Source organism: Accipiter gentilis, chromosome 3 (genome assembly GCF_929443795.1).
Source record: "Accipiter gentilis chromosome 3, bAccGen1.1, whole genome shotgun sequence".
NCBI lineage: Eukaryota > Metazoa > Chordata > Aves > Accipitriformes > Accipitridae > Astur > Astur gentilis.
Window position 1 is genome coordinate 47073138 of NC_064882.1, and position 25972 is coordinate 47099109.

At 55.3% G+C, this 25972-nt stretch overlaps 2 protein-coding genes across 2 annotated transcripts; both read right to left on the minus strand.

The window, feature by feature from the left end:
- Nucleotides 1-2673: 2673 nt before the first annotated feature.
- LOC126037034 (homeobox protein not2-like) lies at nucleotides 2674-7305 on the minus strand. Its single transcript, XM_049797267.1, has 3 exons — nucleotides 7170-7305; nucleotides 3663-3871; nucleotides 2674-2832 (listed from the first exon to the last, which is right to left on the minus strand). The coding sequence occupies exons 1-3, from the start codon at nucleotides 7303-7305 to the stop codon at nucleotides 2674-2676; spliced, it is 504 nt and encodes a 167-aa protein (XP_049653224.1).
- A 10690-nt stretch (nucleotides 7306-17995) lies between these two features.
- On the minus strand, nucleotides 17996-20005 carry LOC126037047 (homeobox protein notochord-like). The gene is made up of 3 exons (XM_049797278.1): nucleotides 19768-20005; nucleotides 18688-18872; nucleotides 17996-18232 (listed from the first exon to the last, which is right to left on the minus strand). The coding sequence occupies exons 1-3, from the start codon at nucleotides 20003-20005 to the stop codon at nucleotides 17996-17998; spliced, it is 660 nt and encodes a 219-aa protein (XP_049653235.1).
- Nucleotides 20006-25972: the final 5967 nt, after the last annotated feature.

Here is a 25972-nt window from a genome sequence, read left to right on the forward strand (position 1 = left end):
CCACCTCCATGCCCAGGCCAGAGGCCCATGCGGGAGCATGCCAAAAAGCGGGACACCTCCCCGGCCACTCGGCCGGCGACAAGGGACGGACAAACTGCCTGGGACACCTTCCCCAGTCTGTACTTTGGGGTCTGGCCCCAGCGAACCCAGCAGCGGGCTGTGCAGGGCACTGCTCTGCCACGTAACGCCCATACCAGGGGTCTACAAGGACCTAGACACAGGTGGAACAATGCTACCATCGGACTCTATTTCAATTACGTCTTCATACTAATAGTAGGAAGACTAGCCATTATTCTACTAACAGCATCACGTCTCCTGTTTTTCCGAGGTTTCGGTGCTAAGTGGCGGGGCGTTTCATCCATCAAGCATCAGTTTGTGTTGTGGCCCGGCCAGCAACACTTCAAAGTGTCCTTCGTGTCACTGAATGAGCCCTGGTGCCCACAAAATTAATGTGAAATGTTTGCAAAGCTGGGCTAGGATTGCTTCTGTGTTTGCTGAGCACAAGGGGAATCTTCTCCTGGACTTCAATTTGCTGAAGCCTCAGCCCGGGGGAGCAGGGACTGCACAGGTTTAGCTGCATCCACCTGCAGATGGAGGTTCTTGTTCTTTGGGAGCAGCATCCCGAACCTGAGCACCCCATGCTAGCCAGACGTTATGTTTCTTACTATAAATGTAGTTCTATCTCTGCAGGAACTGGCCCAGAGATAAACTCGTGTTATCTACTTTCACCCGTGATATGGGGCCATCTGTCAATTTCCAAACAATTTTTTAGTATTTTTTTTTTTGTCCAAAACAGTTTATTAAGAAAAAACCCTAAAACTCAAACTTTTGGGAAGGATGAAAATACTTTGGGGGAATTTTGTTAACAATTTCAATTGAAAATTAAAAAGAGAGTAGTTGGAAATGTGTTTTCCCTCTGTTCTTTTGACACTTACAGGTTTTCAGCTGATCTGTTTAAAAGCTGTTCTCGCTCCATTCCAAATGTTCAAGCTTGAGACGAGTGCAGAGGTTTACCAGCAAACACACAACTATAGGGAGAAAACAACCTGCTTTCATATTTGTATTGGTATGTCAGGAATGAAAACCGTGTGATAAATCACCCTTTCAAGAAGAAATCGCTCTTTTGTGACTTCTGTTGGCAAGCAGATGTTACTTTTTGACAACAGGGGTCTTATTAGGAGGAGGAAAAGGTGCATTTCTTGTGTTTTCTCTTTTTTTTCACTCCATTTCCTCAGAAACGCAGATAAAACTGTACACAGCAAAAAGGATGAATAACCCATCCCTAGCAGCTGTGGGGCAAGAAAGCATTGAGGCATCGCTGCCGGCTCAGAACCCAAGGAGCTGCCCAACCCTGCCTCCCCCCAGCCAGACCCATCTCTTTTTAAAATACACTAGATTTTTATTAAGAAGCAAAGCAAATAAATAAGTGACACTTATTAAGAAAAAAAAGTTATTTCTATAAATAACAATAGAAGAGTAAAGTGATAGAAAGAGATGCAATAAATTATCCTGAGCTGACGGGATGTGGTGCCTGGTACCCCGGGCAGACGTAGGAAGGCAAGGTGACAGACCGAGCGCTGACAGCCTGCGCTAAGAGCACTTAGCTGCTAACACACAGGCAGGGAGGGTCGAGCGCTTTGTCCTGACCCCTCAAAGCCCTCCCACCCACCAGAAACACAACTGCTAACTGCATCAGGTGGTTACAGATGTGCTCGCTGAACACTCTAGGTGCCGTTTCCCATGGCACCTGGATGTATAATGAGGAGAGAACAGAGCAACTGCCGTCTGGGCCAGAATCTGCACATCTGGACGAGGGGCAGGGGGTCGTCTGAAGTACCAGAGGTGTTGGAAAGCTGCCTTGTTATAACAGCTCCGATCCCCGCACCTCAGCCAGCCCGAGTGCCTCATTCCCTGCTGCAGCAGCATACGCACACCTTGGCGAAATAAGGCAATGCCAGAAGACAGAGACCCCCACCGGGTTCTGCCCTCCGGCTTTGGGAAGCCAAAACAAAGGCACAAATACACCAAGGCACAGGACAAGAGGAGGCACTTCTGTTCCAGGGGCAGCATCAGACCCTGTTCATCTTATTGCAAGAGTAATGATACAGTTTGCAGGTGGGAGCAAAGGGCTTTCCAATTTCCACTTTGTTGTTGTTGTTGTTGTTGTTGTGGTCTAAGCATCAAACCTGGGAGTCAAGTTAACCAGGAAGAACAATCAGGGTTGATTGTCCTCCCAGCACAGGTCTCCTAGGAGCACACAGCCACACGCAACGCAAGTGACCCCGTGTTCAAATGCCCTTATGCTCACAGCCGTCAGAGACACCGTCTGATTGTCACCCCAGCCTCTCTGCTGGAAACTGATTGTGTGTCCTGGTACTTCAAAAGCAAACAGGAGATCACATGCCTTGCCACAGCTATGGCACCATGAAGCACAACCAGCCTGGTGATGAAGCCCCAGGAATTATGGCACATGGCTACCAAACAGCAGCCAACCAATATTTGCCGGGGTTCCTCCCAGCCAGCTGCAGTTTAGTTCTGTAGCTCCAACTCTTAGATCAAGAGCGTAATGTCTCACTTGGACCAAAGAAGCACAGACATGCCTGTATCCCCCATATCTCCATCAGGCAGACACAGCTCAAAAAACAACAGTGGCAGCTGAATCTCATCAGCTGTTCAAAGCTCAACATCCACGGTGTCCTCCTCGTGGTCCTTGATATCCGTCGAGTCCGCGGTGGCAGGCTGTATCACCCCGAACTGCGACAGCTTTGCTGCCTTCTGCTCCATGCTCTGCTTCCTCCATTTGATCCTCCGGTTCTGGAACCAGACTTTCACCTAGCCAGAAAATGGCACAACAGCTTAATCCAAGGTCTCCAGGAGCCCCTTTCCAATGGTGGCCATTGCCACATGCTTCCAAGGCAGATGTTCCCAAAAAGCAGAGTTCCTTGAAGAGGGAGACAGGACCCTTCTCTGCTCAGAGCACAGTGTGTGTGAGCAGGAGGAGGTGATGCCGTGGAGGGAAGAGTGGTGCTGGGAGAAGGGACCAGGGGAGAGGGGGATGCAGCTGCACAGAGGAGGCTTTGGCCAGGGGAGTGAAGGAAACACCTCCCCTACCTCTCAGGAGCCACTGAACCCATCCCCGGGGCCCTGACTGCCAGAGGGCATGATGAGACACCCACCCACCCCCGCCCCTGCTCCCTGTATGGTTAACAACCTCCCTGTACCCCCCAGAACCGCCCTTGCTTTGCTCTCCCTTTTTCTCAGCTGAATTTGGATCCCACCACCTGGCTCCTCCTTTCCACAATAAATAAGGAGCTTGCAGTGGGATGGGCAGAAACTTAATGATCCAGCATCACAAAAGGACACTTAATGCAGAGGATCGTAGTTAGTCCAACCCAGCTTGAACTCTAAAGCAAGCAGGTTGGTGCTCCTAAATGCTTTTTGTTCCACTTTATGGATTAAGAAAAGGATGGTCTTATTCATAAACCATCTAAACCTATCTCGCATCCCTCCAGGCACGTGGCTTCAATGTCATCTTGCAGCAGGGAGTCCCATGGGTCACTTTGCGTCATGTCCTCCTCCCACTGCGCTTCATGGCAGGGGAATCACCACAAACCAAACCCAGACCCAGAATCTATGCCACCATCCCCAGCTCCATTTCTTACCTGAGTCTCTGTGAGATGCAGGGTTGCAGCCAGGTCTACTCGCTCTGTGCCCACCATGTACTGCTGCTTGAGGAACTCTTGCTCCAGCCGCTCCAGCTGCTCTGGTTTGAAGACCGTGCGGACCCTTTTCATCTTGCAGGGCCCCCCAGACCTCCAAGGCCCAGCGGGGCACAGCGAGTTGGCGCCTACACAGTGAGACAACGCCAGACCTGCAAGCAAGCAGCAGCGACTGAAGGGCTCTGCATGTTTGAGGCCATTCCTCCAGCCCTGTTAATGTGCCAAAACCGGCTTGCTTCAGCTGTAGCAAGCAGCAGTGCAGCTGCTCTATGCACTAAAAGGGGGCTGGGAGAAAGTAGCACCGAAAAGATAAGTAGGAATGTCCCTATCCTGTCCCTTCCTAGATCATCTCATCTAGGCTCCCTTTCCCACAAAAGGTTGCACCAGATGATCTTTCGAGGTCCCTTCCAACCTATTCTGTAATTTGACTCATAGGTACAACCTGGGACAGTCCTGAACGTGCAACCAGACCCAAAGAAGTCAGCACTTAATGAGAGGGTTTGACCTCTATCAATATAGGATCTTTGTAACAGAATAATAAAGTCCATCAAGAGCTGCTGAATGCAAAAATCCCACCTCCATCTCAAAAAGTCCCCAATCACAAATGTCTGAAGGTTGGGGAGTTTACCCCATGCTGGCCCCTGCTTTTACCCTTCCCTTGGCACCCGTAGTCAGCCAGCGTCCAGAAGATACTGAAGGTGGCAGACTGGCTTGAAGACAAGAGTCACCAGCCGCGTGCAGGTCCTCATCCTGGACCTTAGTCAGGTTCAACTCATCCATAAAGTTCCTCTGTGTGCAGAAGCATTAGCAGGACTAACAAGTGGATCTGGTCTCAGTCTCCTATCTAGTTCTGGCCTGATGATAACCATAATTACCTAGTTAGCATACAATACAACATCAGCACTGTCACAGGACCAGCCGGCACCAGCCTAAGAGCAGTGCTGTCTCTGGTTTCTAAATCTGTCTTCCTGCCAGCACAGACTTTGATTCACACACATCTTAATGTTCAAAAGGAGTCAGCGTGTGACTGCTACCCCTGACCATCTCCCAGGAGCCACAGATCTCATCAGAACCAGTTCTGTCCTCCTGAAGGACCTTCACAGGAGCCAGATCTCACTGCCGGGAGGACTGCAGGGTGGAGAGAGCTCAGTCAAGGGCTGAGGAAGGGGGGCTGCAGCCATCAAAACAAAAAAACTCTGCATCCATTGATGCTGGTTCTGGAGTTATGACATGCACCGAAACATTAGCGTAGACTTTGCACATCTGAGTGTGGAGCGCTGGAGGGAGAGTCGAGCCCATCTTGCTCAATGCCAAAAACTGCTGGACTGGGGACTCAGCTCCTGTTCTGAGCCCCAGAAAGACTCCAAGCAGTGGGACCTGCCTGCACAGGCCAGACCGCTGGGTGCCGTGAGAACACCTCCAAGTATCAAAGTACAGTCGTGAAGGTATTAGGAACCAGATAAGGTCAGCACTAAGATATGTCTCATAGTACCACAGTTTCTGTCCTGCCAGCACCCAAGCACCCACTTAACTTTAAGAAAGAGAACCCACTAGTACAGCCAACAAGACTTTTCTGGGTGGAAAGCAAAGTATGCAGTATGCATCTGCAGGATCAGGCCATCAAGGCTCCCCCACCATTGCCGTCCGGCTTTGAGATCAGCTCTGCTTTGAGCGGAGCTCCCCCTTAGCCAGAGTCATTGCACAGGCATGGGGTACAGCAACCGCAGCCATGAGGGACATTGGACTGGTGTGATATATCTATAGCTTGGCAAGTTTCTTTAACTTTTATGGAAATATGGTACATAATTATGCCAATTCACACCCGCTACTTATCTCTCCTTTAATGACTGATGTCATGTTCTCCAGGCACAAATGGGCACCCTGACCTACTTTGTTTCATTAACTGGGTGTAAATTCTACGGGTGTTTAAGGATTTGTGGGATGGAGACCTGACAGCTTAACAGCCATAATTGCACTTAAAACTATTTTCATCATTAAAATAATTTCACCCGTCACATTTTTTCTATTTTAATACTGCGATAATAGCAAGTGTAACTTCAAACATGAAATACTTTGTGGAAATAGCTTTGCAAATTGTTTAACTATATTTTCATACCTGTATATTTGATATAATACATAGATTAATGCAACTATGCAGATGCTGTCTCGTAAAAGAAAGAATAGATTCAATAATTATGCTAAGCAGTTAAAAAAAAGGATCAAGAGTACAAAGCAAATACTTTTGGTACCTGAATATAGTAGCTATCAGGATCAAATCAAGAGTACCTTATACAAATAAAATACATGCATGGCTGCTGATTTTGCCTGGGCAACGACGAGACCAGGCTCTGAATGCTAAAAAGATACTTAATTTCAAGAAAAATAGTCTGAATAGAGGTACTTCATTAAAACAAATGAGTCGTTTTGCTTATAAAAAGTTGCAGTGCCCCTCAGTGAAAATACAGAGAGCCTGATGGATTAGCCGATATCATCCGTCACCACTCTGTAAATTTTACCCACGGATCAACGACAAAATCCTTATTCCTTAGGTGCTTTTGCACTAAAAATACAAACAGTTTCTGGGGCCGGACGCTGCCAAACACTCCAGTTTCACTTCTGCGAGTGAAAAACTGCAAGGAGAGCAAAATTACAGCCGGACTGAGGGCAGCTTCGGGAGAAGAGGGGGCCCCACACAACAGCAGAGGGGTGCTGGCATGGTGCAGAAATTACTTGCAGGGCTGAGGCTTTGGGAAATTACAGCAGGTTTGGGGAGGCATGATGAAAACACAGCCATTGCGGTGCCTTTCTAGTACATGAAAAGAGAAATAAATGCCGGTGTTTGCAAAGCTACCCTTAAAATGCAGGTGGGGGCACGTGGGGGGGCTGTCCTTGACCTGAAACCTTCTCCTGAAGTCAAGTCTGAAGGATGTAAATTGCGTCATCTGGGTCTCACTTCACCCGGTCATTTAATGTTGGGGGTAGATGGCTAATATTAATTATCGATCACTACAGAGGGGGAAAAAAGAAATATTGGGAAACTCTTCCCTCTCCCTCCTTCATTTCCCACAGCCCCAACCCAGCTCATCGCCTTGGGGTTGGTCGAGAGGCTGCGGGAAATGAAACTGCAGCCGTCGAAGGAAAGAAAAAAAAAACAAACAACAAAACAACAAAAGGAGGGGGAGGGCAGGTTTTGGTGACCCAAACCCCCTTATTTTCCAGTGCGGGTGATGCCAGGGTCCCCGCACACCCCCCCCCCCCCCCCCCCGCGCTCCCGCTCCGTCCCCAAGACCCCCCGTTCCCCACTCGTGTCGGACTGGGACACCCCACACACACCCTCACCCCCCCACCCCCGCTCACCTGCACCGCCCCAGCCCCAGCCCCAGCCTCCCGGTAGCGGCCCCAGCCCCGGTCCCGGTCCCGGTCCCGGTCCCGGTCCCGCCGCGGGCCAACGCGGGGGCGGCGGGGCGGAGGCGGCGGCGGGGCCGCGGCGCGGCGGTTCCCGGGCGAGGAGAGCTTCGATGTGGAAGGGGGTCTTGGGGGGGGCCGGCGGCGGACCGGGACGGGACCGCGGCGGGCTGCGCAGCATGGCCGGGCCGGTGTGCCGGCCCGCCCGGCCCCGCCGGTTTATATGGAGAGCGCGGTGGGCTGGGATGAGCCGCGCTCCTATGCAAAGCGGCGGCGGGGGGGGGGGAACGGGACGGGACGGGGACGGGGACGGGGGGCTGCCCCCAGCCCCTGCTGGCCTGCAGCGGCACCCCCGCGGACACCCCTCCTTCCACGCCAACACCCCCGCGGACACCCCCCTTCCACGCCAACACCCCCGCGGACACCCCCCTTCCACACCAACACTCCCGCGGACACCCCTCCTTCCACGCCAACACCCCCGCGGACACCCCTCCTTCCACGCCAACACCCCCGCGGACACCCCCCTTCCACGCCAACACCCCCACGGACACCCCTCCTTCTCTGCTGGCACCTCCACTGACACCGACCTGGACACCCGTATGGACCCCCACACGGACACCCGCTCCTTCCTCACAGACACCCGAACCGACACCCAAACTCCTTCCCCACAGACACCCACACTGGCACCGGCTCCTTCCCCATGGACACCTTCTCGTACTCCATGGACACCCACACCGACACCCACTACTTTCCCGTGGACACCCACACCGACACCTGCTCCTTCCCCGTGGACACCTTCTCCTACTCTGTGGACACCCACACCGACACCTGCTCCTTTCCCATGGACAACCACACTGGCACCCACTCCGTCCCCATGGACACCTTCTCCTACTCTGTGGACACCCACACTGACACCCACTCCTTTCCTGTGGACACCCACACTGACACCCGCTCCTTCCTCACAGACACCCAAACTGACACCCAAACTCCTTCCTCGCGGACATCCACATCGACACCCGCTCCTTCCCCGTGGAGACCTTCTCCTACTCCGTGGACATGCACACCAACACCCACTCCAGACAGACGCCCACGTGGACAATTGCTCTTTCCACTAGACACCTCCTCCCTTCCTCACAGCCAACTACAACTTCCCCACCACAGCCTCACTGGCACCCTCACCTTCCCCCATGGACACCCACATGGACACCTACAGCTCCCCACCCTGACCCCCCCTGACACCCAAACCCCCCTGACACCCACAGTTTCCCCCCAGGCCTCACAGGCGCACCCACACCATCCCCCTGGCCACGCTCCTCAGGCCAGCCCACCCCTACCCACTGCCCACGGGCACCGACGTACCCCGGGACCGGCTGCGCGAGCCCGTCCTGCCAAGGGGAACGTGTCCGGGTGTACCTGCTCGGCTGCATCAGAGCCTGGATGTATATCTGGGGTATGGGAAAAAACACATCAGGAGCTCGCACAGGCAAAAAGGCAACTGTGCTTTGGCAATTCAGCCGGTTGTCTGGTTTGGGTGCCATCCCCGTGAGCCAAGCACAGCCCCATGGTCCGATGCGATGGAGAGCTGCGGATGGCGCAGACACCTTGCCCAGATGTGAGCGTACTCAGCAAACGCAACGCTGGGGATTCGCAGCCCTGTTCCTGCTCAAATCTCCACAAGCACCGAATTAACACTGAAAATTCAGTCTGGTGTACGCAACCACAGAGAAATCCCCAGACCAGAGTCTCCAGGTTAATAAACACGGAGCAAAAATCCCCCATGGCTTAACAAGCCAGCATTAAACATCTCTGCGTGCGCAAGCTAGCTCTCCGTATCCCGTAAATCCTGCCTTAACTCAGGGATTCGTGCCATTTAAAGTCTCTTTTCGCTGCCCAAGCCATAGAAATAGACCTGGTTATAAATGAGCATCTCTATGTTTTTGAGCATTTCAAAGCAAATGGAAATTATGGGAATGCATGGGCAGGATTATCCTGCTCGTGAGGAAGCACCCTGGTGATGGCTACGGGAACCTTGGGGAAGAGGATGCCCGCAGGAGACAAAAGAGTCCCTCAAGTTTGCCTTCAAAACACTTTTTTCGTGCCATTTAGCATCCTGTCTTCCACAGCAGCTTCAAAATAAGTGAATAAATACAGCTGCGGCTTTATTGCTCCTTATCCAAACAGCCAGCCCCAATCCTGCCGCCGTGTAACTATGTGCTTAATTGAAATCACACGTTCAAAGCTGGGCAAGTGCCGAAGCCTCTCCCCCAAAAAAAGCCGCTACTGAGAAAAAAAAACGCAGAGATTCACAGCTTCTGGCTTTGCTTGCACAGAGGTTGTGTGGATTAAAATATGGGTGTCGTTATACAAGGTTTTGATTTGTTTTATTAAAAGCCTGTTTAAATCTCTTGATTATTTTCCCTCTTCATCCTAAGTTGTGACTGCCACTGTAAATCCCGTGGAAAGAGATGTTGGAGATGCCCCAACAAGGAGTTATCAAGGGAGCAGTTTTATCAGGGAGCATGGCGGTTGTTGGGGCAGGCGAGCGGTCGGCAGAGCGGGAGGTGACGGTGAGATGCTGCTGGCAGGAAGGATGGACAGATGGACGGACAGCAAGCCGGAGGGACGGACAACCAGCAAAAGCATCGGCTGACTTTTCCCTTCACCTTCTCCCGCTTGGCCGAATTCGCTGCCTAATGACGCGTCCTGTTTCCCATTAGTACTGTGTGCTCAGCTAATGCATTTTGGTTCGAAAGCTGGAAATTTTCACTCGCTGGTAATGACTTGGGAAATATAGCACCCAGCAGCCAGGCAGAGCGGGGGCTCAGGGCCGGGGGAACCCCCCCGCCTCCCCCTGCCCACACGGGGTTGAACCACCCCATCTGCTCCCAGCAAAGGGAGCTTTTGCAGGAGCTGGACAGGGGAGATGAAAGGATGGACCCTGATCCTCTTTTTTTTTTTTTTTTTTGGTAGTGGGGTTTCGGTGTTTGGGTTTTGTTGTGTTTTGTTTTTTTTTTATTTTATTCCAGTTTTGTTTCTCAAGAGCGTAGAAAATAAAAGGGGAGGGCGATTTTCTTGGGGGGGGGGGGAATCCCAACAACAAAACAACCACAAAAAAAGCCCCCAGCCCTTTGTAAACATCCCCCCTGAGCAAAGGGAAGGAGGTGAAAAGCATTTCCTGATAACTCCATTAAAGAATGAGGCTGCATTAACATTCCAAGTACCTCGACAAGAGATGAAAGTGGGGAACTTGAGTTCAGCCTCTCCTTGCTCCAGATGTTATTATGGGCTCCCTGAAAGGTTTTTTTATTTCTTTTTTTGCAAAGAGACAAAGATGTTGCCTACTTCAAACGGGGCTAATTGATGCTAATGACTATCAGATAGAGTGGGGGCCCTTATTCCCCCCTGCAAAGGGGAAAGAGAGAGTGCATTTTACAATCCCCTCATAGAAAACGCCCCACTCTTCAAACCAGGTTGCTGCTTTGGGGATTTTTGTTTCTCTCTGGCTGCTGCTTTTTCTCCTCCTCCGCTCCCCCCCCCCCCCCTTCATCTTTTCTGTCCCCCTTCTTCTGGGCACCCCGCAGCTCTCACTTGTTTGCCCATGAGAAATTTCACACCTCGCCTCTGTCGGTGGGGAGAGCCTGGCTCCATTTCCATCCCTCTCCGAGCCGCAAAACCATCCCAGCGGGCGAAAGAAGTGGCGGAAATTTCCCCAAACCCACAGCAAGCACACGCGAAAACGTGATGGGGATTTTGTGCATCAGTAATCCGGGACGTGAGTCCTTCTGCAAGTGGGAAAACATCTTCTCGACCGACAGCATCCTTCCAGTCGCATCCTATTAGGGAGAAGATGGATCCCAGGGCTCCTGTTGCTGATTAGACAGGCGTGTGCTTGCGCTCATTAGGATAACTAGCGCAGCACCGCCAATGTAAGGAGTCTGAAATCATGAGCTCATGCCTTTTACTCTTAAAAAAATTAAAAATTAGCTTAAAAAATGGGGTGCTGAACACCAGCTTTAGCTTTTAGCCTTGTGTCAGATTTTTGCAGCCATTTGTCCTGTGGTAATCCATTATAATAATAAATAATAATCCATAATCCGATAATAAAAAGGTAACGGGGAATGTCTCCAAATCAAGCGGCTCCTGGAGCTGGTGATTTGTCCCTTCCCAAGCCAGATCCCAGTGAATCCTGTAGGAAGAGGGGAATGGGGATTCGTCTTCCCTGCAAAAAGAGGAGACACCTCAGAGGATAACTGATGCATGTTCATTCCTTCATCATAAAAGTCTAGAAAAGAGAAATTACTCAGGCTATTGATAGTTACTGTGCGTGCTCTCTGCTCAAGGAGCACCCAGCAGCGCCGGGTGCCATCCTGCCTTGGCTTCGCCACCTTCAGCGAGGTGCTGGGGAGCTGCAGAGAGCTCCAGACCAAGGTGCTGGTGTCGATCGCTCTTGGCAAACCCCGTCTCTCCTGCTGGCAGCAGGATCCGGCCACAGTTCGCTTTTGCCTTCTGGATCCTTGGCACCTCGCAAGGTCCCATTAACAGACCCAAACTGGGCTGAGGCCAGGAGCGATGGCACGACACCGTCTGCTCTTTGAGGGCGTTATACAGCAATGGGAGCCCTGGTTGCGGGTGACAAGAGCATGGCCAGCCCCATACATCCCCCTGCGAGACCCCAGCACAGGGATGGCCACCGGCTCCAGGGAAATGCTTTTCTGGAGATCACGGTTACTTTTCAGCTGAGCGCTCCCCAGCTTGATCCACTGCCCAAGCACTGGTGAAAGCAGCGTGGGATGGACACAAGGACTTGGGAACTAGGAGTTTCCTCCAAGAATGTTATCCCAAACGCTGGCCAGCGCAGGAGACCGCTCCCATCCTCTCCATCCCTATCGCCTCATTCCGCCTCTTGCTTGTCAAACCTCTCTCGGGGAGCCGGTTCAACATGTTCAGGCAATGGAAAACTAACCCTGCAAAACGCCAGGCTCTTGCTTTCAGCTAGGGGTGCGGGCAGGGGGGGAGGAAGGCAGAGGGCAGCACCCTTCTCTCCCCCCAGCCCCAGACGGCCAATACACACCCCAGCCGCCCTTCAGACGCTGGTCCCGGCTGCATTGTCAGGTTAATTTGGGATAATGGCTTGCAAAGCACCTCAGTCCCATCCAGGTCTCATTAGCACTTGATAATATCAAGCATCCTGAGGAATTGCGGCTCTTCCACCCTGGGGCACGGAGCCCTGCACCCAGCCCGGGCAGGGTGTCCCTGGGGACGGGGACAAGGACCTGCTCCTCTTATTACTCCACTGCCAAGCTTGTGGGGCAAAGCACCTCTCCCCCCACAGCCTCAGGGCTTTCCTGCGATTTATCGCCCAGGCTGGTATTTCCAGGCAAAATCTGAATTAATCCCCAAGCTGCAGTGAGGATCAGCAGGGCTGGATTCCACCCCAGCTTTTCGGTGAGATGTTGTCCCCGATCCAAGCGGGTCTGTTCCTCGGTGTCCCACCCTTCGGTGTCACATCTGGCCTCGTATCTCAGCCAGATGTGAAATGAGGGAGCGGGACCTGCTGCATCCCACCACCCTCACCCTGCCCGGGTGACAGGGGCTCGTCCTCCTTGCCTGGCGTCCCTCCAAATACAACGTGGGTCGAGTCCAGGGGTTGAGTCCACGATGGGGGTACACCCAGCCGACGGCAAAGTCTGGGTGACCCCAAAAAAATAAGCTAATACCCTCCTGCAAGGCCTCGGAGGATGCTCCGTGGTCCTCCCATCAAGCACAGACCTGAGCAACCCTGTTCACAGGGGCTGCAGTTGCAGGTATTGAGAGCGTCCTGAAACCACACATTTAAAATTAATTGGGAATTATAAACAAACTAAGCATTGAGGCAGCCCTGGTACAGGCCTTAGTGCACGATCAGCCCGCTGCTCCCTTCAATTATCTTTTTTCCCCCACATTGTTCTCTCCTAATGAGGAGACTAATGACCAAAGGATGGTTCATAAGTGGTTCCCAGACTCTCCTTGCCCAGGGCAAACACCGTCCACAATAGGATCACAAATTGTAGGGAGAAGCCCCGGCTGATCACATCAGAAACGGTGCAGGGATTTATCTCTCTGCCTTAACAATAACAGTATGTTCTTAATCGCCACTCCAAAGGGACAGCTAGCAGGGGATCTGCCTGGCCTCATCATTAAAAGCTGGCAGCATCTTTGCTAGTGCTGCCCCTTTGTTCATCTTTCATTATTCCAATGCTCCGGCCCCGTTAATTCCTCTCCATCTTATTAAATCAATAGAGATGGAGTGGGGGAAGGATGGGGCAGAGCAAGGGTTGGATCCTGCTCGGCTCTCGGCAGGGGTGCTGAGTGGGAGCAGGATCAGACCCGGCCCGGATAAGCACGAGTCGAGCCGATACCACGCGTGTCCAAGGCTTTATTTACCCAGCTCCTGCAGCTGGGGAAACTGAGGCACAAGAGCATCACAGCCTAAGTCCCGGGAGGAGGTTTTGGCAGAGTTGGGGAGCACTTTATCTGACTGTCAGTCCCACACCTCCTGACGAGATCCCCTTATTCATCCCATACCATCAGGATTTACCTGATTTAATGATTTAATCAACCTTTTAAAATAAAATCACACCGTTGCAGAGGGTGTCTGGTGCCAGGGCCCCTGGTACACCCAGCCATGCTGGGGTGGCAGTGCTGCAGAGATTTTGTGCCACAAACCATTTGCAAAGGGGGACATGGTGTGATTTTCATCATTTTTTTCTCTTTATCTTAACAGCTTGTTTCACCACTGGTGAAAACTGGTTTCTGGCAGGCCTTGCCATGTGCATGGCTGGGAGCAGAGCCGGGGAGGGATTTCTTCCCAGTCTTTCCATTTTTGAGACTGAGATGGGAGGTGAGGAAGAAGCAAGGAGCAGGATGCAGGGTGCTGTGGGGTGAGCGCCAGCAGCTGTATGAGTTGGTGTGCCCCATGGCAAACCCAGACCAGGGCTGATGGCATTCCCTTAGCAGACCTCGAACCACCCTGCACAGCCCAATGCAGGATTTAGACATGGCACTGCTTGCTCTCTCTCTGACAGCATGGTCCTGCTCCACAGCCCTGTGTTTCTTGCTGCAGGATAAACACCTTTTAAACCCAGGATTTTGAAACCCAGATATTTTGGCGGCTGCAATGCTCACCCCATACAAAGGGTCTCCTTAGTCACCCAGTTTTCCCGCTGCATTTCCAGGCAGGTCACCCTGTTTCACCCTCGTTTTTGTGCATCCAGGAGCTGCTTCCAGCTGAGAGTTTAATGCAAAGAATCGGTGCCTTTGCTCTTTGGCTGAGCAAGGCAACTTGGGGCAAATTCATCCCAGAAAAACTGCAAAAGATGGGATGTCGTGGCATTTCCTTCCATTGCTCATGATGTCTTTTTTTATTTCCACTGAAACCAGGCAGCATGGAACCGTCAGAGCTGCCCGGCAGCCTTGGGAAGCTTATTTGATGTTTCAATCAGGAATTAGAGGGCAGGGAGAAGCAAGGGGAAATGCTCCCTGACCATTTAACAAGATTACATGACGAGACGGAGCCTGGAAACACGCACGGCCGACCCCGGCGCCCTGCATCCCGGCTCGGGTCGGGCTTTGCCTTGAACCTCCGCCGCCGGCAGGTTGCCCACCCTGGCACCCCAGACCGTCCTCGGCACATGGTAATCCCATTTAGCAACCCCCCCCCCCCCCCAAAAAAAAAAAAGAGCACGAGGAGGCAATCAGCCGAGGAGAATGGGGCTCCCAATTCGGGGAAGGGATGCAAAAGGCGCCTGGGAAAGCGGCTGGGTCACGGGGATTGCTGGGGGGGTGGAGGGGTCCTGCTGCTCCAGCATCCAAACACCCCGTCCTGCAAACTTCTACCATCCTGAGTAAACGCGACTCGTGCAAACAAATCACGTCCGTCGCCATGTGCTCAGCAGGAATAATCCTGGCAGGAAGGAGAGCAGGGAGGGGGACACAGAGGACCTGTATGCTACAGCTCCACCCGGTCATCCCTTCTCCTATCTCTCCTTTCCTCTCCTATCCCATCCCATTTACCCAGCCATCCATTTGCACCTATTCGCCAGCACCCTGCATTCATCCCCAATCATCCACTCATCCATCTTATCCACATGCAGCCCAGGCTGTTTCTCTGGGCAAATAGTCCACCCTAATACATCCACCCACCCATCTCACAACCTACCTGTCCTCCTACAAGCCGCCTACTGATCTGCAGAGGGGAGATTTGCTGGGGAGGGCTCAGCACTGTATCTTTAGCAGATAACCATTATCCTCTTAATAAGGCTGCTTAATTCTCACTTCCTTATAATTATCCGTCACTGAAAGCCAACTTGTTTTTTGCAGATAGGTGAAAAAACCAGCATTTTTAAGACAGTGATGTGATACTACGCAGGATTGGGAAGGGACTAGCAGGGGTTTTGGGGTGCATGTGGGGTTCGGGTAAGGACACACAGCTCTTATTCTGCACAGGCTTTCCTGGGGGATGAGAGGAGCCAAGGCTCTGTCCCAGGTGGGTTGATCCAGCCCAAGACATTGCCAAGCTCTCACAGCATCTCTCTCCTTTATTTTCCACAGTGCCAAATTGCTGTGCCCAGGTTTGAGCCCAATCCATGTGCCCCAGTCGAGCTGCCAGGAGCTGGGCTGAGCTGCAAGACCTTCACCCTGGACTGGGAAGGGAGATGTCTCTGGTGGGAGAAGGAAACTGCATTTCTACCCCCTTTTCAGCATTGGCAGGGGTTTGGCAAGGCATACAATGACCCAGCTGTATCCAGCTTTTCTGCAAACCATCAACTCCATCCCATTATCAGGGTCAGACCAGCCGTGTTCGGCTCTTCTCATCCCCAGTAATCGGCTGCTTTGTCCTGTATATACGCTTCCTTCCCCAGCCTAAGGAACCTGCAAACAGGTTAATCACTGGGTGAGAGGAAGACAGGGGATGGCCTTCCTCGGCACCTGCTGTCCCTTGGCAGGTAGGAAAGGGAACACAAGCATCCTGAGCCCCCCGTGCGCCCCAACCAGGGACCGGCCACCCCCTCAAGGATTATCACCCACCATGAGAAAAGCCTCCTGGTCAAAGCCCAAGGTGCTAAAGGCATGGACGGGGTTTAATTAATCTCATATAAAAGTCACTTTTTGAAAAACTCAACCAAGCCCAGCAGTTTTAATTAAAAAGTCATTTCCCTGGACGGACACTGCCCGCAGAGGGGTTTGAGCTGGCCAGAGCCTGCAGGAGCATCCCCCAGAGCGCGACAGATCCCCCGCTGCCTGCCCTGGAGGAGCCCAGCACCGTGGAAAAGGTCCAATCCTACCCGCGGCTGAGCACTGCCAGCTCCCAGGGGATTAAAGGTGTCCTGAGAACAAGTTAACTCTCGCAATCAGCTTGGCCCCCGGCCGGGCGATATTAAAACATCCCCCGTAAGCCCTGTTGTCTCGGGGATGATTGCAATAAACCCACCGGCATGCGAGATTAGCGGGTTAAACCCACCGGCGCAGCCTGGGCTCTCAGCAGACATGTGAAGACATTAGCACAGTTTGGGCTCTTTGAGACGAGCCAGCTAATCCCGGCTCTGAAAACAGCTGGAACAAAGGGCAGCTTCCGTCACATCGTCCCCTTCTCCTGGCACCATCCTTTTCTTCTTGCACTGTCCCCTTCTCCTTGCATTGTCCCCTTCTTATATTGTCCCCTTCTTGCACTGTCCCCCTCTCCTGGCATCATTCCCCCTTTCCACACACCATCCCTTTCTCCTGGTGTTGTCCCCTCTCCTGGCATCATCTCCTTCTCCCTGCACTGACCCCCCTCCTTGCACTGTCCCCTCTCCTTGCATCATCCCCTTCTCTTTGCTTCATCCCCTCTCCTTGCATCGTCCCCCTTCTTTCTCCTTGCACTGTCCCCTTCTTTGCACCATCCCCATCTTAATTGTCACCCCTCTCCTTGCATTGTCCCCCTTGTCCTTGCATCAGGTTTCACACCTGCTCAAATAAACCCTCCACCTGGGTCCCTTCTTCCTCCAGCCCCAAGCCCAGAGCGGACATGGAGAAAATACGGTTAGCAGGAGCGGGTGCTAGCCCGGCAAGTACCCAGATGTCCCCATTTCTGCTCTTATCTAGGAGGTCCAGGGCCGGTGGCACTCACTTGCTTTGCATCCTTGCAAGAAGATCCCCAGCTCCCCACAGAGCCCATCCTTGACTCATCCCCAGGCCAGTGTCCGGCCAAAACCAGCTGGATTTGAAACCTCTGCATCTGCCTAAGCAGGGCCGAGCAGTTAAAATTAAAACCTGGCTAATCCTTGCCCAGCTGAGCCAGCACCCCAGGTGCCCAGCTCGCAAAGCCACCACCAGCTCTGCTCTCCAGGTGCATTTTCCCTACTTTCCTGGCTCCAAAAGCTCCGGAGAGCAGGATGCCATCACTGGGTCGGGCTGTGTGAGCTGCGGGCAGAGCGGGCTGTTACGGTGAAGATGCTGCTGGTGGGAAAATGGAGAAGGATGGACCATGAGATGGAGGTTCCTACAAGGACCTGGGCTCTGTGAAGGTCTCGAGCTATTTTAGAGCACAAGGAGGTATCTGAACACCCAGTGCCTTTGGGATGAGCCTGGCTATGGGGCTGATCGTGGGTGGGGTGTGCGGGTGACCCCCCCCATTCCCCCAGACCTCCAGGGCTTGCTCCCATGAACAAGCCCCCACTGACTGCGTGCTGCCACTGCAGGCATGTGGTGTTCCTCCTTCTCCTCATGAAAAGATGAGCCCAAGAGTAGCATAAATAATTTATTTTTGCACTGCAAAAAGAATTGGTGCCCTGTATATATTAGATATGATACATTCATATAATACACATGGAAAAGCGGCCCGAAGGGGCGATTCAGCAGCTTTTTGTCACAGTCTGTGCAGGTGCTGTCCCTGAGCTGGGGGAGGAGGCCGTATTCTCCTGGCTGTCCTCCGACTCTGCTGGGAAGTCCTTGTCCTCTTCGCCGTGGTGGCTCTGCGAGTCGGGGCTCCTCTGCGGGGTCGCCAAACCCATTTTGGCCAGTTTGGCTTGTTGCTGTTCCAGGCTTTGTTTCCTCCACTTGATCCGCCGGTTTTGGAACCAGACTTTCACCTGAGGAAGAGATAAAGCTTGGCTTTCAAACCTGGCTTCTCCATGGACTCACGGTTTCCTAAACCCCCATGGCTCAGGCAGTGCCCAGATACTCCACAACCCCTTAGGTGCCCACAGCCTCCAATATTCCCTGGCTGACCAGGACAGATGTCCCCTGCCACGATCTGTCCCCACTGAGATGAAAAACTGTCCCCTGCAAACCAGGAGCTGAGCTGGGACCTGCCAGCGGTGGAGAAGATCCAGCCTTAAGCTGGTCACAAGTTAAACCCCTCCACGTCGCCCTGGGACAGCCGCTTTGCGACTCAGTTTCCCTATCTGTGATCCTCCACCCTTTTAATGTAAATTATCTGCAATTATTACCCCGCAGGGCTCCTGCCCCAGGTCCCACCCATTGGCACACAGGTTTGGGAGCCTCCCTGGAGCTGCAGGTGGAGATGGAGCGTGGTGGATCCTACCTGCTCTTCAGTGAGGTGCAGGGAGGAGGCGAGCAGGCATCTCTCCGTGCCCACCATGTACTGCTGCCGCGCAAACTCCTTCTCCAGCCGGGCCAGCTGGTCGCTGGTGAAGATGGTCCGGACCCGCTTGGCTTTGCCAGTCTTGGCTTTGAAGATGGGCAAGCAGCACTTGGAGATCAGGAAGCCTGGAGGTGAGGTGGGGGGGGGGGGGGTCAGGGTGGAGAGGAGCCATCAGAGGGGTCCCCTTTTAGAATGGGGTCCCCCCTTGGAAGGTCCTTTCCTGGAGAGGCAGAAGGGATCTTCCCGTTTGGAGGTGTCCCCTTTGAAGAGGTAAAAGGGGTCTCTTTGGAGGGGGTGCCCTATTTGAAGAGGTGGGAGAGGGTCCCCCATTTGTGGAGGATCTCCTCGGAGAGGTGGATACAGGTCCCTTTTGGAGAGAATCCCTTTGGAGGAAGTCCCCACGAAGAGGTAGATGGAGCTCCCCCTATTTGGAGATGTCCCCCTGAGAGTGGCCAGAGGGTCCCATTTGGGGGGGCAGAAGAGGTCCCCCCTATGGACACATCCGAAAGAGAGGTGGACAGGGGTGTCCCCCCTCTGGAAGACGCATCCCCCAGGAGAGGCGGGTAGGGGTCCCCTCCTCGGGGAGGTAAAAGGAGATCCCTGTTTGGAGACATCCCCATGGGAGAGGTGGACAGAAGTCCACCCTCCCTGGAAGAAGTCCCCTTCTCGAGGGGTCCACCAGGAGAGTTAGCCAAGGGTTCCACCCCCCCTCAAAGAGATGGAAAGAGATCCCCATTTGGAGTTGTCCCCATGGGAGAGGTGCACAAGGGTCCCCCTGGAAGAACTCCCCTTGAGAGGGGTCCCCCATTTGAAGAGGTGGCCAAAGGTGTCATTCCCCCCCCCCCCCCCCCACCTTGGGGAGCTGGAAGGAGGTCCCCATTTGGGGGGTGTCCCCATTTAGGGGGTGTCCCCATTCGAGGGGGGTCCCCATTCGAGGGGGGTGTCCCCACAGCAGAAGCGGGCACAGGGGGGTCCCGGTGTGGGATGTCTGGGTGGGGTGGGGTTGGGGGGGACCCATACCTGTTGCCCCCAACCGAGCAGCCCAGGGGGGCGAGACCCCGCAGCAGGCGATGCAGAGCGGCCGGGGGTCGGCGAGCGGCGGCGGCGGCGGCACCGGGGGGGTTCCCCAGAGCGACGGGGGGGCTGGAGGCGGCGGCCGAGGAAGAGGAGGAGGAGGAGGAGGAGGAGGGCTGAGTCCCAGCAGTGCCGCGATGGTGAAGGCCTGGCCGGCCCGGGCGGGGGGCTGCGGGGCCGGCATGGTGGGTTCTGCTCGGGACCGTGCCGCCCACCTTTATACGGCCGCCCCGACCGGCCCCCGCGGGGGGGGCTTTGTCCCGAACAGACCGCGGGGGGGTGGAGGGGACGGGGCGGGGACCGAGGGCATCGCCCCCTGCCCTGCCTCCCCCCGGGGAGGTGGGTGTCCCGTGTCCCCTCTGTGTCCGTGTCCCCGTCCCCCCCCCCAGCCTTCGATGTGCCCCTGCGCTCGACTGGGGTGTCGTGTGTGTGCCCCCCCCCCATGTCCCCGGGGCAGAGACCCCCGTGTGTCCTCCCCCAAGGCGAAGACCACCCTGTCCCCCTCCCAGGGTGGCTTTGGCCCTGAAATATTCAGGCAGGAGGATCTGGGGGACACCACAGGACAGATGGTGTCACCCCAAAGCCACCAAAGCCCCCCGGGGGGGGGGGGGGATCGGAGTCCCCCTTGGGACTCTGAGCTCATCGCACCAGCATGCACCCCACTGCACGGCTGATTTTTTTGGGGGGGGCATAATACACCCCGGGACAGCGAGGCGAAGGGACAGGACCAGGGATGCTCTGAGAAGCAGTGGCAGAGGTGGGGGGGGGGGCTATCCCTGCACCCCCTCCCAGCTCACCCCTCTAGGCTGATGGGATTCAGATGGTCATTAGGGGCTGAGATTCTTAAAATCGTGCAGCTTTTCCTAATGAGCTGGGAAAAGTCACACCTCGGGCCCGGCGCGGCGGGGGAGCGAGCCCCGGTCAAAGGACTCCACCGGGGCCCGGGGGTTTATTGGGGAGGAAATGGGGCGCGGGGGACTTGGGGGGCCAGGGCCCACATCTGCACCGCAGCAGCCCCAAGCTCAACTTTCACGAGGTCCCCGGGACCCAGGACATGCTTGTGCAGCCCCCCCAAGTTGGGAAACCCCCCCGAGTTGGGAACACCCCGCCACCAAGGATCGCTCTGGCACTGAGAAAATCATTACAGGGCTCTGCCCTGGCAAGGAGCATCCTCCGCTCTGCAGCTGCATGGCCACCTTGGGGATGGGGACAGGGGACCCCCCCCCCCCAGACACCCCAGCTCCACGGTACTGGGGTACATCCCAGTCTGGTTCCAGCAGGCGAAGGCTCCTCGGGGGGTATTTTTACAGCAAAAAGTCATAAAAAGCCAACGGTGGGCACCATGCTGACAGCGATGCCATGCTCCCCGGCTCATCACGGGGGCATCACCCCACAGCCACTGTGCTGGGGGCAAATAAAGGCCCTTGGGGGGGGGGGGCAGAGATAAAAGGGCAGCAGATTTGGCATTATTAGTTCTTAATTATAGTCTTGAAAAGGCCGAGATAAAAAGGCAGGAGGCCCCCGCCGGGGCTCCGTGGGCTTGGGCATGTTTGGTTAGGAGGTGCTTTCCCTTTTTTTATTCCCTTTTTCCTCTCTGTCTGTTTGATGGAGCTCAGCAAACAATCCCCCCCCCACCCCCCCCTCGCACTCCCACGCAGCGGGGTGGTCCCAGGATGGGGGGGTGCCCGCCACCCCTGTGCTGGGTGGGATGCTAATGGCATCTGCGGAGTTGGGATCCAGGTGATATGGGGCTACTGGTACCCGGTTGCGCTTTGGGAGAGCCAGGTGGGAAAATCTTGTCCTGGAGAGATGGGGGGGGGACAGATTTTAGCAATTTAGGGGGGTGCTGCCGTGCAAACAAGGAGCACGGGAGGGCTGGAATTGGGAGTTTGCTCCGACAAACCGAGAATCTCCTGTCACCAGGTCCGGATCCAGAACAGGGACCTGAACCCAGGGATGGCTCCTGCCTAATTTTGAGGCAAAATTGCTCCAAGGTTCCGGCTCCTGAGCTAATTAATAACAATGCTGCTCATTAGCCCCAGGCCGGGCTGTCTGGGCAGGGTGTGGATTGTCGGTCTGCAGAGGAGTGGGGCCTCCAGGGTCATCCCCCCCCCCAGCCCCGGCCACCCTCAGGGGTGACCCCGGAGCCCCAGGGCCCCCCCCTTGGTCTTGTGTCCATCCCCTGTCCAGGAGCATCCCTCTCTCTGGCTGTTGTCCGTCTGTCCATCCCGGTTCTCGGAGCCCTTCACCCACAAAATCCCTTTTCATCCATTTGCCCGTACACTGTGCTAGTCCTGGGCTGGGGCGGGGGGGTTATGGACACCCACATTTTGCAGGGAAAAGGAGTATTTTCTACCAATTCAGCTGAAATTGTTAGAAAAAAGCAAAATGTTTGGACACCGGCTGCCATCAAGTGGCTGAGGAAGATCCAGGCCTGACCCTCAGTCCCGCGGATCATTTTATCTGAATCCCAGATCTTCCCCCTCCCGCCTCAATTAAATTCACTCTTCCTTTCTTATTATTAAAGGTCTCACCACCCGGATTTGGGATGCAGAGCAAAGCCCTCCCTTAAGCATCATAAGATATGCGGCTCCGCTTCTTCTCTGGATAGACTTGACCCAGCTCTAGGGAGGTTTTTGCAAGGAGGATTCATACGTGCGCGGGGTCACCGCCACTGCTGGGGGCTGTTTGCAGGTGCAAAGGCAGAAAAAAAATAAAAATATCTTTTTTTTTAAACCCTGCAAGTGGTTGACCTGGGGAACTCCTTGCCCAGGAGCTCTGGGGGTTGAGAGCTTTAATAGAGGAGTTTCTGCAAATAATAACATCCGTAGCTGTAGGAGAAGAGCTAAAATATGCCGTGCCCCAAGGCGGGGCAGTCCTGCAGCAGAGCGGGGTGGCTCGGGGCTGGGCTGGGTTGTCCCCCACCAGCAGACAAGCAGGCTATAGAATTGGAGCAGGAGGGATATGTCTTCTTTAAAAGTTTCGCGCCTTTCCATGCACCTGAAGGAAAACTGGTGGGTTTTTTTCCCATAATCTTCTTTATTTCTATTCCGTGGCTCATGGGGTTCGTGGCTAAGGACAAATCCTGCTCTGCCCTGTTCACACAGCTTTGATCCTGCTCCATACCAGAGCTCTTTTGGATGCCAGCGGTGGCAATGAAGCCACTTCCAGCAAAACATGTGCTGCTTGGAGCATCTGGGACCGATTCCCAAAGGCACCCGAAGTGCTGAAAATCTCTGATCCACGCAGACCCCAGAGCATCCCAGTTAGTGGGCAGCAGGGATCCCAGTTAGCATGCACCACTGTTAGTGAGTATACCAGTTAACAGGCATCCCAGTTGGTGGACATCCCAGTTGGTGGACATCCCAGTTAGTGGGCATCCCAGTTAGCGGCCATTCCCAGTAGCAGGCATCCCAAGTAGTGAATATCCCATTTAGCAGGGATCCCAGTTAACAGGCATCCCAGTTAGCACAATTCCAGCCAGCAAGCTGCCAGTTAAAGAGAATCCCTACTACCAAGCATCCCAATTAGCAGGCAGCTAATTAGCGGGGCTGCCAGTTTGTGTAGATCCTACTGAGTGTATCGCTACTCATCGGAGATCCCAGTTAGCGGGGAACCCAGTTAGCAAGCATCCCAGTTAGTGGGCTCCCAGTTAATAAGGATCCCAGTTGGGAGGTACCCTAGGGGGGTCCCAGCGGGCAGGGTCCCGGGGGGGTCCCAGCAGGGTCCCGGGTGGGTCCGGCGGGCGTTCCGGGGGGGGGTCCCGGGGGGTGGCAGGGGGGGGTCCCAGGAGGAGTCCCGGGGGGGCAGTGGGGGTCCCAGGAGGGGTCCCGGGGGGGTTCCCAGCGGAGTCGCGGGGGGGGTCCCGGGAGGGTCCCGGGGGGGCAGTGGGGGTCCCAGGAGGGGTCCCGGGGGGGTTCCCAGCGGGGTCGCGGGGGGGGTCCCGGGAGGGTCCCGGGGGGGCCGTGGGGGTCCCAGGAGGGGTCCCCGGGGGTTTCCCAGCGGGGTCGCGGGGGGGGTCCCGGGAGGGTCCCGGGGGGGCAGTGGGGGTCCCAGGAGGGGTCCCGGGGGGGTTCCCAGCGGGGTCGCGGGGGGGGTCCCGGGAGGGTCCCGGGGGGGCAGTGGGGGTCCCAGGAGGGGTCCCGGGGGGGTTCCCAGCGGAGTCGCGGGGGGGGTCCCGGGTGGGTCCCGGGGGGGCAGTGGGGGTCCCAGGAGGGGTCCCCGGGGGTTTCCCAGCGGGGTCGCGGGGGGGGTCCCGGGAGGGTCCCGGGGGGGCAGTGGGGGTCCCAGGAGGGGTCCCGGGGGGGTTCCCAGCGGAGTCGCGGGGGGGGTCCCGGGTGGGTCCCGGGGGGGCAGTGGGGGTCCCAGGAGGGGTCCCCGGGGGTTTCCCAGCGGGGTCCCGGGGGGGTTCCCAGCGGGGTCCAAACGAGCGGTTCCCGGCGGGGCCGTTCCCCCGCTGACCGCCAGAGGCCACTGCCCGACCGCGCTGCGCCCGGGCGGCACCGGCTGGGACAGCGGGCGGGGGGACACCGGGCTGGGGGAGTGGGATGGGGATACTGGGATGAGACACACCAGGGTGGGACACACACACCAGGGTGGGACACATGGGGATAGCACAGCGGGCTGGGACACAGCGGGCTGGGACACACCAAGGATGGGATGTATTGGGATGGGACATATTGGGATGGGACACACCGGGATGGGACACACCGGGATGGGAGACACCAGGAAGGGACACTGGGGCTGGGACACACCAAAGTGGGACACCAGGATGGAACACACCAGGATGGAACACACTCCAGTGGGACAAACCGGACTGGGACACACAGGGGTGGGACGCACCAGGCTTGGCCACCCCGAGGCTGGGACACAGCAAGATGGGAAGGCTGGGACACAGCAAGATGGGAAGGTTGGGACACAGCAAGATGGGAAGGCTGGGACACAGCAAGATGGGACAAACCAGGCTGGGACACACTGGGACTGGCACAACCCGGGGCCAGGAGGTTTCTCCCGAGACCCTGCGTGGATAAAGGGGGTCCCGGTGGAGGGTGACAACCTGTCTCCTGTGCCACCACTGGCCATGCAAGCTCTGGCTGAGCTTTTGGGTGATGATGAGGACCGTCTCCAGGAGGAATTCAAGCCCAGTCCCACCACGCATGCAAACAAGCCAAGGGCAGACAGCGTGGGTGCTTCTAGGGGCTGAAATCTGCTCCAGAGATCCATCCAAGCTGTGTGACTCCAGCCAAGCCACACGAACTCCGTAGGGATGGCTCCATCCACAGCATCCCGCTTGTTGGCTGATCCTAAAGTGAGCTGGCCAAATACAGCCCATCACTAACCGGGAGAACACATGTGGGCTCCGAGCAGCCCCTAAACACCATTAATCAACCCTAAAAGGGCACATCCCTGGGCAGCACCCTAAGGCTGTGCCTGTCCCCACCATCCCAAGGGCCAGCATCAACTGCGGGAGATGGGAAGGTGGAAGTTTGTCCTTCCCCACGGTCCCGTTATGGGGCAGGGGAGCCAAACGTGCCTCGCGACAGTGTCTCTCCTCTGATTTTCCCCAGGTTGGAACCAGGTACGGAGGGTTTCCAGCATCCCCAGGGCCACCAGCATCTCTGCGGGTTCCCCCTTTTACGCTACCATCTGCCCCCAAAATCTGGGAGCTACTCAAAACCCCCGTCCATCTGTCCAGCCGGGAAAGTCAAAAGCAGTGTCATTGCCAAATCCAGAGGCACCCGCAGAATTGATGGCGACGGATTTCCACCCTTATTTGTCAACAAGGCTTGCTGGCCTCCCCCCCAACCCTGCAAAGCCCCGTTAATCTCCCATACAATTGCAGTTTGCTGTGCAAACAGCTTTGGGGGGGGCCAGCGTGGGGTTTGCATGAGAAATGTGTCATTTGGGGGTGGCCGGCAGCCTTGTGGGTAAGCCAGCGAGTGAATCGTGGCATCGCTAACGCCGGATTGAAACGATTTCGAAGCAATTGCCCTTCAATAACCCTAATCCTCGGCCGTGAATGGGGGGTTTTAACTCCTGGCCATTATTCCCACCTTATTATCTATTGATTGACTTTTAGAAAGGGTAATAACGTAAATAGATTGATGCTCTGAAGCCCGCCCGGAGATCAAATGGAGCCGATGGTTGATTT